Source organism: Sycon ciliatum, chromosome 8 (assembly GCF_964019385.1).
Source record: "Sycon ciliatum chromosome 8, ocSycCili1.1, whole genome shotgun sequence".
Lineage (NCBI taxonomy): Eukaryota > Metazoa > Porifera > Calcarea > Leucosolenida > Sycettidae > Sycon > Sycon ciliatum.
This window is the reverse complement of record NC_088650.1, coordinates 4758512-4773678: the sequence shown is the minus strand read 5'-3', so window position 1 is coordinate 4773678 and position 15167 is coordinate 4758512. Positions and strand designations below refer to the sequence as shown.

General features: G+C 54.2%; 2 protein-coding genes across 2 annotated transcripts; both read left to right on the top strand.

The window, feature by feature from the left end:
- Nucleotides 1-1437: 1437 nt before the first annotated feature.
- Nucleotides 1438-7803, top strand: LOC135823036 (uncharacterized). Its single transcript, XM_065335870.1, has one exon. It carries the CDS (start codon nucleotides 1438-1440, stop codon nucleotides 7801-7803), a length of 6366 nt encoding a protein of 2121 aa, XP_065191942.1.
- Nucleotides 7804-8520: 717 nt separating this feature from the next.
- On the top strand, nucleotides 8521-14886 carry LOC135823035 (uncharacterized). The gene has a single exon (XM_065335869.1). It carries the CDS (start codon nucleotides 8521-8523, stop codon nucleotides 14884-14886), a length of 6366 nt encoding a protein of 2121 aa, XP_065191941.1.
- The last annotated feature ends 281 nt before the right edge of the window (nucleotides 14887-15167 follow it).

Below are 15167 nucleotides of genomic sequence, written 5' to 3'. Positions count from 1 at the left end.
GAGACATTTTCTGCAAACTTTAAAACCTACGACATTATTTCATTCGTCAATCTCCACCACCCGTCGTCTCACCTGGCTTCAGAAGATGTTACGAGAGATAGCAGAGTCGCCAGGAAGCATCACATTCATCTTCAGGAAGTGGAAAGAGCAAACGGCATGGTCCTTGGTTGGGGGAAATGCTGAACGTCTGATTTGTCCCAACCAAGATTTCAGCATTTTGTTCGTCACTATTTTCGCTTGTCTGCTGGTGTCTCCGCACTCCAGCTTTCTCCTGTCGGTGTCACGTCCCAGTACACAACCGAGAGGACTACTAACAAACAGTTCACTGCACTAACAGCATTGAACACAGCCCTTCTTTCACTTCGTGAATACAATAAACCAATTGAAAATGACCAAATTCTGCAGTGATCGACCTTCTCTGTGGTGGAGCTAAGCCTTACGTACGTCATCACTGCGCTGGTCGCTATGGCAACGTGAGCATACAATTGGCGATTTGGCAAGTTTGGCTTATCGTATGGAAGCGAGAGATATGCCATTCGAACCGACATCAAATTGTCTTTCTTCTGGACCATACTCGAAAAATCGATGCACTTCCCCTTTAAGGAAACGAAGTCACCATTGAAGTACATATTGATTATTGTGCTTTTCATCCATATTCTGCAGATGCGTGCTGTACAAGCTCTAATACTAATAGAATATATTGGGAACTTGGTTTGTATTCCTACACAGCATTTTTTAACTCGATTACTTTCTTAGAAGTCGCGACTTCGGCGGTAATAGTCATGAAGTTGGTATTGTTGTCCCTCACGCGGACATGCGACTAGTTGTTGGAGGTGACAGCGTTGTGAATAGCTATACTGACTCTCAACGTCTGTTTAGCACAACTCCATGAGCGACTCTGACTCACGCTGCTACCTGGGGCTTCACAAGGTGTTTGTCGCGCTGGAAACAAAGCGTCTCTGTAAGTTTGTATCCCTGGTGATGGTTTGGCCTGGGGAGCAGTATATAAGTGGTGCTTTTCAGGCACAATCTTCCTCAGCCTACTTGTATGATTTATGTGTCTGTTTTCACTACAATCATTCTCTAGTTCTGTAGGTCATGTATGGTATCACTCATGCGTGAAATCATGTGATCATCAACCCTGTTTTTCCCGGGCTTGTGCTCCTGTGCACGAGACGTATGCTTCAGATGTATGGCCTTTTTCCCGCTGCACGGCATCTCACGTGCAGAGTTTTTCCGCGTGCAGTGCTCTAGCAGCTTTGGTTTTGTTGTTTTGCTTTCTCCTTGTCTTGAAAAGAGTTCATGGTGAACAGTGGTTGAATCCAATTCTAAGTTTCTTCTCAGTTTTAGCAGTGTCTTATGTTTGATATTCTTAGTGCATACAGTCTTCCAGAGAAAGAAAACAAACATACTGGTCCTTCGAGCCGGATCTTCAGGATGGACGAGCAGAGTGCCATACCTGGACAGCGAGTCAGTTCAAGATCAACGAAGGGCAAGCTGCCCAAGCGATTTATTTCCTCCGACGCAGACGTCGGAAACCTAACACAGCGAAGACATGATGAGAGAGGTGTAAGGACTAGTGCATCCGAAAGAAGAATAGCCAAGGAAGTCGAGAGACTACAGGCGGAGTTGGACAAGGAAGCAGAAGTGGCGAAGTTGCGACAAGAGTCGATCGCCATCCAACTCGATCTAATGAAGAAGGCAAGCACGGTGGAGAGGGCGAAGTCTGAGTTTCGTCGCCGCTCTTCCGCATCTGCTTACAGTGAGAACAGCAGCGAAGATAGAAGTGTCTACTCACCTTCCGATTTGGACCGACCAGTGGTCGGCACAGGACGTGGGTCTACACCACAGTCAGCTGATGGACTGGTCGAACCGACAGCCACAGTTACAGACGCAGCGTATGCGTCGGGTGATGTTGAGGCAAACCCGGTGGAGATGGTGCTTGGGCAATCGCCAATAGTGCCACCCAGTGTTACTGGTTCAGCAAGTTCAGATGCTGATGACGACGAAACAGAGGTGGATAGTTGCAGCTCCGACTACAGCAGAAGGCTGCCTCTGTGGTATGTTAGAGAACTAAGGAACAGAAAGTCGAACTCAGAACTGGCAGGGGACCAGCAGCAGCAGCAGCAACAACATGTCAGCAGATCCACACAGCAGTTTGTTGTCAGGAATCCAGGCAGACTACAGCCAACAACTACCCTGTCAAGGGCAGTAAGGACACCAGCACACCCAGTGAGCAGCAGACCAGTGCCAGCAGTGGATGCTGCTGTTCCGTCACCACCTGCTACTATCAGTGCAGTAGGCAGTAGCACCACCAGTGGAGCATCAGCAACTAGGCCGCATGGTGTGGACGGTCTCAGCGCACAGCGCGCCGTAGCCGCATCCAGTGCAGCGCCAACTCAACGCTCTGGCTTCGTGAGCCAGGCGTTCGCACCAATGACAGCACTTACAGCAGCCGCCCCTCCGTTTGTGCCGAAGCCCAGCGTGACGGTGCACGGAGCAGCTACCAGTAGTCAGCCGACAATCTCGCGTGAGGTCAGACCCGGCCTGACATACACCAGCACACCGGCGTATCCATATCAGCCTATGCCTGTACCACAGTACATGGTTTCAACAGCAGCACCCCAGTACCCGAGTAGCCAAGCACAAGCAGTGCCAGCCCACCAAATCGGACAGCATCAGGGTGCCCCGACAGTGACGCCGGCCTACCGCCCGAGTGGCCACCTCAAGGCACTGAAGCTGCCCATGTTTGATGGCAATGAAGACAATTACGTGAGATGGCGGCAGAAATTCATGGGACTGGTCGGCGCAGATCCGAATGTCACAGAATACTACAAGATGGCACGCCTGAGGGAGGCTCTCGCGGGTGGCTGTGCTGAGGAGCTGATAGAAGACGTCATGGACGGGCCGGGGGCCTATCAGGCAGCCATGCAGGAGATCGAGGCCTGGTATGGTGGTGAGGATCGTCAGATCGAGCGGCACGAGCAGGAAATCATTACGTGGCCGAAGATCACTACCATGAAGGACACTGAGAAGATAAAGAAGTTCGCATTGAAGCTGCGGAGTGTCCTGGTGAACATGAGGTCATGTGGTATAACCCCTGGCCGAGAGCTCTATCTCGCTGCAACGGAGAAAGTCCCGTCGTCAATGCTGCTCAAGTACTTTGAGAAGTATGATGACCAGAAATGCGATGTACAATCATTCGCGGACTGGCTGCTTCACGTCGTGCACATGATGCGGAAGGTGGACGAGCGCCAGCGCAACAGCTACAAGAGCCAAGCAGTGTCATCCAGCAGCAGTTCGGACAAGCGCCAGGCTGCTGCAGAAAGACAATCCGCTTGTGGCAGTCAGAGGACCAAATTGTCAGAGCGCCGTCAACACTACACCCTGACAACAGCCGCCGAGAGCAGCGAGCGGAAGTCAGCCGGTACTCCGAAGAGCTGCATCAAGTGCGGTAAGCAGCATCAACTTGCAGACTGCCATGAGTTCGCGAAGATGTCAGTTGCTGAACGCTGGAGCTTCGTGAAGCCCCTCAACATCTGCATCTGTTGCCTGAGACCGGCTAAGCATCGATCGGCAGAGTGTCGCAACAAGCCCTGCGACATGTGTGGGCGGAAGCACCACAGAATGTTACACTCGGAGAGAAAGCCCAGCGAACAGGCGCCGGTAGTTAAGGCACAAACCGCCGAAGGTGACAAAGCGGGTGCACATTCGTCTGCTGCCGTCAATGTCGGAGCCAGCTGCTTCGCGAGTGACAGTCTCTCCCAGTCTCAGCACGTATCGTTCATGACAGTGCCGGTGACAGTGAAGAATGGTCCTCACGTCGTCGAGGCTACCGCACTGCTAGATTCGGCATCATCCGTCAGCTTCATCAGAGAAGACCTGGCCAAGCAGCTGAGTTACAGCGGAGATGTCGAAACACTGACGACTACCGTACTAGGTGGCAAGACCATCCGAGGTGACCGTGAGAGAGTAGCGGTTACTATCACCCGACAGGGAGGCGACGAAGAGTCTGCATTCTCTGCCTTCGTCCTTCCAACAGTGACTGGTGCCATCAAGCCTGTCGACTGGAACGCGCAGAAACAGAACTGGACGCACCTGAGCGACATCAGGTTCCCAAGGCACCAGCAGCATGCTCAGGTGGACATCCTCATTGGACTCAATGCGGCACAGCTTCACACGTCCCTGGAGGAACGGCATGGCAAGCCTGGTGACCCGCTAGCTCGGTTGACACCACTCGGGTGGGTGTGTTACGGCGCAACTGACAACTCCTATGACCAGCCCGAGATGACATGTGTTGGTGCATCTCTCGTCAGGTCTACGCAGGACCTGAGACTAGATGAACTTGTCAACAGCTTCTGGGAGTTGGAGAAGGTCGGCATGGGTGAGACATACTCAACACCTGATGAGCAACGGGCAGAACAGCTAGTGACCGAGTCGATTCAACACGATGGATCGCGTTTTGAGATGGGCATCCCGTGGAGTGCGACGAGTGGGATTCCGAGCCTCGAGTCCAACGCAAAGCAGGCTGAGCAGCGGCTTCAGTCGTTGGAGCGCTCGCTCGCCAAACGACCGGCTGTGTACGAGGCATACCGGAACGTGCTGTCAACCTACATGACGAAGCACTACATCGAAGAAGTTGAGCCCACCACAGCGGCAGAGGACGGAAGTGATCAATGGTATCTTCCCCACTTCCCAGTCGTGAGGAATGATCGCGTGACCACCAAGGTGAGAGTCGTCTTCGATGCGTCCGTCAACTGGGGAGGTACGTCTATGAACGAGGAGATGTATGCTGGCAGAAAGACACAGAACAATATTGTTCACGTCCTGCTTCGCTTCTGCCTGGAGCCGGTGTCCCTGGTCGGCGATATATCAGAGATGTTTCTGCAGATCCAGCTACGTCAACAAGACCGCAAGTACCACCGCTTCTTGTGGCGGCACGACCCGCAGCACGAGCCGAAGGTGTACCAGTTCAACCGCATCGTCTTTGGTGTAAAAGCGTCACCGTACCTGGCGGGTAGAGCTCTCGAGGAGACCTCCAACAAGTTTGGCCATCTCTACTCAGCTGACGTATCGGCCGCGGTCCACGATGACACTTACGTAGATGACCTACTCCATTCGTGTGCTGATGATGACACAGCCAAGCGTGTGCGCCTCGAGGTGAAGTCACTACTCCATGATGGTGGATTCAACATCCGCAAGTGGCTGTCCAATTCTGCAGCAGTAATGGCCGATGTTCCAGAGGAGGATCGTGCGCCAGGAGCTGTTGCCGAGGTGGGTGATCACAGTCACAGCACGCTGCCATCCACGAAGACTCTAGGTGTCACCTGGAATGCTGAGTCCGACAAGTTCCTCTTCGTCTTCTCCGGCTGCGCAGCTGAGCAGATGACCAAGAGGACAGTCCTGAAGGAGATGTCCACAGTATTCGACCCGCGAGGACAGATCTGCCCGCTCACGATTCGCTCGCGGATGATGTTCCAGCAGCTATGCATCAAAGGGTATGGCTGGGACGATCAACTGGACGAGCATGATGCCAAGGCTTGGACGCAATGGTTCTCGGAGCTACCCTCACTCTCAGCAGTCCAAGTCGACCGGTGTTTCAAGGTGGCCACTCTCGACCCCTCCACTGCTGAGATCCAAGTGCACACGTTCACCGACGCATCTGATGGAGCGTACGCTGCTGCTACGTACATACGGTGCCAGTATCCAGACGGAACGGTGAAGACGACGCTAGCCCTGGCGAAGGCGAGACCATCTCCAATCCGCAAGCTCTCCATCCCAAAGTTGGAGCTGAAGGCAGCGGTCCTCGGCACGAAGCTGAGCCTCGAGGTGGAGAAAGCACTCAACCTGCCAGTCCGAGACCATGTATTCTGGACGGACAGTATGAACGTGCTGTATTGGGTCAGATCTCACAGCCGGAAGTTTCAGACAGACATCGGGAACAAAATCTCCGAGATTCACGCCGCTACCTCTGGAGCTCAATGGCGTCATATCCCGGGCCGACTCAACCCCGCAGACCTGCCAAGTCGTGGATTGACAGCGGAGAAGCTAGCTGACAATGAAGTCTGGTGGTCCGGACCGGAGTTCCTGTCGTCGCCTCCCGATCAGTGGCCAATTCGAGAGATCACTGTGCCATCATACGTCGGTGGAGAGACGAAGCGAGCCCTGGCATCTGCGTTTGTCACAACAGCAGCGGAGCCTGCACAGTCTCGCTTGTCACCAGCCAGGTGCTCGTCATGGAAGAGACTTCTTCGCGTGACGTGCTGGTGCCTTCGTTTCCTCCGCAACTGCAAGCAGGCAGCTGGATCAACCAAAGCCAGTGCACCTGCCACATCAGATGGATTGCTGCAACCTCTCCCAGCCAGCAGCACAGAGGGGAGTTGCGACTGCAGCGGCAGTTGTGTTCCAGTACCGGAGCTGTCGGCTGAGGAGATGGTACTTTCAGAGAGGTACTGGCTCTCCGTTTCTCAACGCGAGTCCTATGGGCGCACCATCAGCCGTCTTGAGCGTGGCCAACCACTTGAGAATGGCGATCCGCTGCTGCCACTGAATCCAGAACTGGATACAAGTCAGCATCCTGCAGTGCTGATAGTCGGCGGACGGCTCGATAATGCTAGCACGAAGGTTACGGCATGCACACGCCGGCCCGTGATTCTCCCACCTAAGCACCAGATCACCTCACTCGTCATAGCATCGGAGGATGAGAAGTGTCATCACGAATTCGGAGTCAACTATCTACTCGCAAATCTCCGACAACGCTATTGGATCGTCCGCGGGAAGCAGGCAGTGAAGTCGCATCGACACGGTTGCAACGGCTGCAGACGACGGTGGAACAGGCCAGCATCCCAACTCATGGGACAGCTTCCTGAGCAGCGTGTCGCTATCACTGAACGAGTGTTCTCTGGCGTTGGCGTGGACTACGCCGGGCCGTTCTCGACAAGGCAAGGCCGTGGACGAAGCCGTGCCAAGCGTTATCTCTGCCTATTTACGTGTCTGGAGACACGTGCGTGTCATTTGGAAATGGCTTACGACATGACGGCGCAGGGGTTCTTGATGTGTTTCTCCCGATTCTGTAAGAGGCGAGGCACACCGAAGGATGTCGTCTCTGACAACGGCACCAATTTCGTCGCTACTGAAGCAGAGCTGCGAGACGCCGTGGAAGAGCTGGAGCACTCTGAAGATGTTGCGGCAGACATGGCGTCAAACAAGATCAACTGGAGATTTAATCCACCAAGCGCGCCACATCACAGAGGTGTGTTCGAGTCTATGATCAAGCTGGCGAAGCGTGCAGTGTACGCCGTTCTCGAAAATGGAGTGTGCAGTGATGAAGAGCTTGCGACCGCATTCGTTCATGCGGAGGCTATGCTGAACGCCCGACCTCTTACGAGTATCAGTGACGATGCCGAGGATCTAGAGCCGCTAACGCCACTGCACTTCCTCGTGGGTCATCGCGATATCCACCACGCCATCGATCATCTGGAGCCTGACGGACAGCCTGATCCACATGACAGGTGGAGAGTTGTACAGCGCCTAACTCAAGACGTCTGGCGAAGGTTGGTGAAGGAGGTGGTTCCAACGTTGAACGTCCGGCAGAAGTGGCAGCAGAAGAAACGCAACATCAAGGTGGGCGATGTCGTCATCTGTGTTGACGCACACACCCCTAGAAGTACCTGGCCACTCGGTCGAGTGGTTGCTGTATACCCGGCTGAGGACGGTTGTGTACGCGTAGTGGACGTCAAGATCCGCAAGCGGGTGTACCGACGTGCTATCAATGTCCTGATTCCACTCGAGAGTGAGCAGTGAACTGTTAGCAGTAGTGAACAGTTTCGCTCCGTGTGAACTGCTAGCAGCAACGAACAGTATTGTACAGCAAAGTGACATGTTCTTAAGGAACATTGATATGGTCATGCACCCGACTTGGAGATCATTATCTGCTGTTTTTCTCATCATCTTAAAATTCAAAATTGTTCTTAGGTGACAGTCCAATTCTCCGGCGTTGGCCGTTCCACTCAAGTTTGGTGCAGCGTTCAATCCATGCTATACATGTAGTGTGATCTCTTCTGTTTACGTTAGCTTGCTCTCATCCGTCAACCATAGTTCTGCCTTATTCGAGCAAAGAGGGGAGAAATGTATGATTTATGTGTCTGTTTTCACTACAATCATTCTCTAGTTCTGTAGGTCATGTATGGTATCACTCATGCGTGAAATCATGTGATCATCAACCCTGTTTTTCCCGGGCTTGTGCTCCTGTGCACGAGACGTATGCTTCAGATGTATGGCCTTTTTCCCGCTGCACGGCATCTCACGTGCAGAGTTTTTCCGCGTGCAGTGCTCTAGCAGCTTTGGTTTTGTTGTTTTGCTTTCTCCTTGTCTTGAAAAGAGTTCATGGTGAACAGTGGTTGAATCCAATTCTAAGTTTCTTCTCAGTTTTAGCAGTGTCTTATGTTTGATATTCTTAGTGCATACAGTCTTCCAGAGAAAGAAAACAAACATACTGGTCCTTCGAGCCGGATCTTCAGGATGGACGAGCAGAGTGCCATACCTGGACAGCGAGTCAGTTCAAGATCAACGAAGGGCAAGCTGCCCAAGCGATTTATTTCCTCCGACGCAGACGTCGGAAACCTAACACAGCGAAGACATGATGAGAGAGGTGTAAGGACTAGTGCATCCGAAAGAAGAATAGCCAAGGAAGTCGAGAGACTACAGGCGGAGTTGGACAAGGAAGCAGAAGTGGCGAAGTTGCGACAAGAGTCGATCGCCATCCAACTCGATCTAATGAAGAAGGCAAGCACGGTGGAGAGGGCGAAGTCTGAGTTTCGTCGCCGCTCTTCCGCATCTGCTTACAGTGAGAACAGCAGCGAAGATAGAAGTGTCTACTCACCTTCCGATTTGGACCGACCAGTGGTCGGCACAGGACGTGGGTCTACACCACAGTCAGCTGATGGACTGGTCGAACCGACAGCCACAGTTACAGACGCAGCGTATGCGTCGGGTGATGTTGAGGCAAACCCGGTGGAGATGGTGCTTGGGCAATCGCCAATAGTGCCACCCAGTGTTACTGGTTCAGCAAGTTCAGATGCTGATGACGACGAAACAGAGGTGGATAGTTGCAGCTCCGACTACAGCAGAAGGCTGCCTCTGTGGTATGTTAGAGAACTAAGGAACAGAAAGTCGAACTCAGAACTGGCAGGGGACCAGCAGCAGCAGCAGCAACAACATGTCAGCAGATCCACACAGCAGTTTGTTGTCAGGAATCCAGGCAGACTACAGCCAACAACTACCCTGTCAAGGGCAGTAAGGACACCAGCACACCCAGTGAGCAGCAGACCAGTGCCAGCAGTGGATGCTGCTGTTCCGTCACCACCTGCTACTATCAGTGCAGTAGGCAGTAGCACCACCAGTGGAGCATCAGCAACTAGGCCGCATGGTGTGGACGGTCTCAGCGCACAGCGCGCCGTAGCCGCATCCAGTGCAGCGCCAACTCAACGCTCTGGCTTCGTGAGCCAGGCGTTCGCACCAATGACAGCACTTACAGCAGCCGCCCCTCCGTTTGTGCCGAAGCCCAGCGTGACGGTGCACGGAGCAGCTACCAGTAGTCAGCCGACAATCTCGCGTGAGGTCAGACCCGGCCTGACATACACCAGCACACCGGCGTATCCATATCAGCCTATGCCTGTACCACAGTACATGGTTTCAACAGCAGCACCCCAGTACCCGAGTAGCCAAGCACAAGCAGTGCCAGCCCACCAAATCGGACAGCATCAGGGTGCCCCGACAGTGACGCCGGCCTACCGCCCGAGTGGCCACCTCAAGGCACTGAAGCTGCCCATGTTTGATGGCAATGAAGACAATTACGTGAGATGGCGGCAGAAATTCATGGGACTGGTCGGCGCAGATCCGAATGTCACAGAATACTACAAGATGGCACGCCTGAGGGAGGCTCTCGCGGGTGGCTGTGCTGAGGAGCTGATAGAAGACGTCATGGACGGGCCGGGGGCCTATCAGGCAGCCATGCAGGAGATCGAGGCCTGGTATGGTGGTGAGGATCGTCAGATCGAGCGGCACGAGCAGGAAATCATTACGTGGCCGAAGATCACTACCATGAAGGACACTGAGAAGATAAAGAAGTTCGCATTGAAGCTGCGGAGTGTCCTGGTGAACATGAGGTCATGTGGTATAACCCCTGGCCGAGAGCTCTATCTCGCTGCAACGGAGAAAGTCCCGTCGTCAATGCTGCTCAAGTACTTTGAGAAGTATGATGACCAGAAATGCGATGTACAATCATTCGCGGACTGGCTGCTTCACGTCGTGCACATGATGCGGAAGGTGGACGAGCGCCAGCGCAACAGCTACAAGAGCCAAGCAGTGTCATCCAGCAGCAGTTCGGACAAGCGCCAGGCTGCTGCAGAAAGACAATCCGCTTGTGGCAGTCAGAGGACCAAATTGTCAGAGCGCCGTCAACACTACACCCTGACAACAGCCGCCGAGAGCAGCGAGCGGAAGTCAGCCGGTACTCCGAAGAGCTGCATCAAGTGCGGTAAGCAGCATCAACTTGCAGACTGCCATGAGTTCGCGAAGATGTCAGTTGCTGAACGCTGGAGCTTCGTGAAGCCCCTCAACATCTGCATCTGTTGCCTGAGACCGGCTAAGCATCGATCGGCAGAGTGTCGCAACAAGCCCTGCGACATGTGTGGGCGGAAGCACCACAGAATGTTACACTCGGAGAGAAAGCCCAGCGAACAGGCGCCGGTAGTTAAGGCACAAACCGCCGAAGGTGACAAAGCGGGTGCACATTCGTCTGCTGCCGTCAATGTCGGAGCCAGCTGCTTCGCGAGTGACAGTCTCTCCCAGTCTCAGCACGTATCGTTCATGACAGTGCCGGTGACAGTGAAGAATGGTCCTCACGTCGTCGAGGCTACCGCACTGCTAGATTCGGCATCATCCGTCAGCTTCATCAGAGAAGACCTGGCCAAGCAGCTGAGTTACAGCGGAGATGTCGAAACACTGACGACTACCGTACTAGGTGGCAAGACCATCCGAGGTGACCGTGAGAGAGTAGCGGTTACTATCACCCGACAGGGAGGCGACGAAGAGTCTGCATTCTCTGCCTTCGTCCTTCCAACAGTGACTGGTGCCATCAAGCCTGTCGACTGGAACGCGCAGAAACAGAACTGGACGCACCTGAGCGACATCAGGTTCCCAAGGCACCAGCAGCATGCTCAGGTGGACATCCTCATTGGACTCAATGCGGCACAGCTTCACACGTCCCTGGAGGAACGGCATGGCAAGCCTGGTGACCCGCTAGCTCGGTTGACACCACTCGGGTGGGTGTGTTACGGCGCAACTGACAACTCCTATGACCAGCCCGAGATGACATGTGTTGGTGCATCTCTCGTCAGGTCTACGCAGGACCTGAGACTAGATGAACTTGTCAACAGCTTCTGGGAGTTGGAGAAGGTCGGCATGGGTGAGACATACTCAACACCTGATGAGCAACGGGCAGAACAGCTAGTGACCGAGTCGATTCAACACGATGGATCGCGTTTTGAGATGGGCATCCCGTGGAGTGCGACGAGTGGGATTCCGAGCCTCGAGTCCAACGCAAAGCAGGCTGAGCAGCGGCTTCAGTCGTTGGAGCGCTCGCTCGCCAAACGACCGGCTGTGTACGAGGCATACCGGAACGTGCTGTCAACCTACATGACGAAGCACTACATCGAAGAAGTTGAGCCCACCACAGCGGCAGAGGACGGAAGTGATCAATGGTATCTTCCCCACTTCCCAGTCGTGAGGAATGATCGCGTGACCACCAAGGTGAGAGTCGTCTTCGATGCGTCCGTCAACTGGGGAGGTACGTCTATGAACGAGGAGATGTATGCTGGCAGAAAGACACAGAACAATATTGTTCACGTCCTGCTTCGCTTCTGCCTGGAGCCGGTGTCCCTGGTCGGCGATATATCAGAGATGTTTCTGCAGATCCAGCTACGTCAACAAGACCGCAAGTACCACCGCTTCTTGTGGCGGCACGACCCGCAGCACGAGCCGAAGGTGTACCAGTTCAACCGCATCGTCTTTGGTGTAAAAGCGTCACCGTACCTGGCGGGTAGAGCTCTCGAGGAGACCTCCAACAAGTTTGGCCATCTCTACTCAGCTGACGTATCGGCCGCGGTCCACGATGACACTTACGTAGATGACCTACTCCATTCGTGTGCTGATGATGACACAGCCAAGCGTGTGCGCCTCGAGGTGAAGTCACTACTCCATGATGGTGGATTCAACATCCGCAAGTGGCTGTCCAATTCTGCAGCAGTAATGGCCGATGTTCCAGAGGAGGATCGTGCGCCAGGAGCTGTTGCCGAGGTGGGTGATCACAGTCACAGCACGCTGCCATCCACGAAGACTCTAGGTGTCACCTGGAATGCTGAGTCCGACAAGTTCCTCTTCGTCTTCTCCGGCTGCGCAGCTGAGCAGATGACCAAGAGGACAGTCCTGAAGGAGATGTCCACAGTATTCGACCCGCGAGGACAGATCTGCCCGCTCACGATTCGCTCGCGGATGATGTTCCAGCAGCTATGCATCAAAGGGTATGGCTGGGACGATCAACTGGACGAGCATGATGCCAAGGCTTGGACGCAATGGTTCTCGGAGCTACCCTCACTCTCAGCAGTCCAAGTCGACCGGTGTTTCAAGGTGGCCACTCTCGACCCCTCCACTGCTGAGATCCAAGTGCACACGTTCACCGACGCATCTGATGGAGCGTACGCTGCTGCTACGTACATACGGTGCCAGTATCCAGACGGAACGGTGAAGACGACGCTAGCCCTGGCGAAGGCGAGACCATCTCCAATCCGCAAGCTCTCCATCCCAAAGTTGGAGCTGAAGGCAGCGGTCCTCGGCACGAAGCTGAGCCTCGAGGTGGAGAAAGCACTCAACCTGCCAGTCCGAGACCATGTATTCTGGACGGACAGTATGAACGTGCTGTATTGGGTCGGATCTCACAGCCGGAAGTTTCAGACAGACATCGGGAACAAAATCTCCGAGATTCACGCCGCTACCTCTGGAGCTCAATGGCGTCATATCCCGGGCCGACTCAACCCCGCAGACCTGCCAAGTCGTGGATTGACAGCGGAGAAGCTAGCTGACAATGAAGTCTGGTGGTCCGGACCGGAGTTCCTGTCGTCGCCTCCCGATCAGTGGCCAATTCGAGAGATCACTGTGCCATCATACGTCGGTGGAGAGACGAAGCGAGCCCTGGCATCTGCGTTTGTCACAACAGCAGCGGAGCCTGCACAGTCTCGCTTGTCACCAGCCAGGTGCTCGTCATGGAAGAGACTTCTTCGCGTGACGTGCTGGTGCCTTCGTTTCCTCCGCAACTGCAAGCAGGCAGCTGGATCAACCAAAGCCAGTGCACCTGCCACATCAGATGGATTGCTGCAACCTCTCCCAGCCAGCAGCACAGAGGGGAGTTGCGACTGCAGCGGCAGTTGTGTTCCAGTACCGGAGCTGTCGGCTGAGGAGATGGTACTTTCAGAGAGGTACTGGCTCTCCGTTTCTCAACGCGAGTCCTATGGGCGCACCATCAGCCGTCTTGAGCGTGGCCAACCACTTGAGAATGGCGATCCGCTGCTGCCACTGAATCCAGAACTGGATACAAGTCAGCATCCTGCAGTGCTGATAGTCGGCGGACGGCTCGATAATGCTAGCACGAAGGTTACGGCATGCACACGCCGGCCCGTGATTCTCCCACCTAAGCACCAGATCACCTCACTCGTCATAGCATCGGAGGATGAGAAGTGTCATCACGAATTCGGAGTCAACTATCTACTCGCAAATCTCCGACAACGCTATTGGATCGTCCGCGGGAAGCAGGCAGTGAAGTCGCATCGACACGGTTGCAACGGCTGCAGACGACGGTGGAACAGGCCAGCATCCCAACTCATGGGACAGCTTCCTGAGCAGCGTGTCGCTATCACTGAACGAGTGTTCTCTGGCGTTGGCGTGGACTACGCCGGGCCGTTCTCGACAAGGCAAGGCCGTGGACGAAGCCGTGCCAAGCGTTATCTCTGCCTATTTACGTGTCTGGAGACACGTGCGTGTCATTTGGAAATGGCTTACGACATGACGGCGCAGGGGTTCTTGATGTGTTTCTCCCGATTCTGTAAGAGGCGAGGCACACCGAAGGATGTCGTCTCTGACAACGGCACCAATTTCGTCGCTACTGAAGCAGAGCTGCGAGACGCCGTGGAAGAGCTGGAGCACTCTGAAGATGTTGCGGCAGACATGGCGTCAAACAAGATCAACTGGAGATTTAATCCACCAAGCGCGCCACATCACGGAGGTGTGTTCGAGTCTATGATCAAGCTGGCGAAGCGTGCAGTGTACGCCGTTCTCGAAAATGGAGTGTGCAGTGATGAAGAGCTTGCGACCGCATTCGTTCATGCGGAGGCTATGCTGAACGCCCGACCTCTTACGAGTATCAGTGACGATGCCGAGGATCTAGAGCCGCTAACGCCACTGCACTTCCTCGTGGGTCATCGCGATATCCACCACGCCATCGATCATCTGGAGCCTGACGGACAGCCTGATCCACATGACAGGTGGAGAGTTGTACAGCGCCTAACTCAAGACGTCTGGCGAAGGTTGGTGAAGGAGGTGGTTCCAACGTTGAACGTCCGGCAGAAGTGGCAGCAGAAGAAACGCAACATCAAGGTGGGCGATGTCGTCATCTGTGTTGACGCACACACCCCTAGAAGTACCTGGCCACTCGGTCGAGTGGTTGCTGTATACCCGGCTGAGGACGGTTGTGTACGCGTAGTGGACGTCAAGATCCGCAAGCGGGTGTACCGACGTGCTATCAATGTCCTGATTCCACTCGAGAGTGAGCAGTGAACTGTTAGCAGTAGTGAACAGTTTCGCTCCGTGTGAACTGCTAGCAGCAACGAACAGTATTGTACAGCAAAGTGACATGTTCTTAAGGAACATTGATATGGTCATGCACCCGACTTGGAGATCATTATCTGCTGTTTTTCTCATCATCTTAAAATTCAAAATTGTTCTTAGGTGACAGTCCAATTCTCCGGCGTTGGCCGTTCCACTCAAGTTTGGTGCAGCGTTCAATCCATGCTATACATGTAGTGTGATCTCTCCTGTTTACGTTAGCTTGCTCTCAT

Coding starts and splice junctions, on each gene's coding strand:
- LOC135823036 (XM_065335870.1), top strand. CDS start 1,438: ATGGACGAGCAGAGTGCCATACCTGGACAGCGAGTCAGTTCAAGATCA.
- LOC135823035 (XM_065335869.1), top strand. CDS start 8,521: ATGGACGAGCAGAGTGCCATACCTGGACAGCGAGTCAGTTCAAGATCA.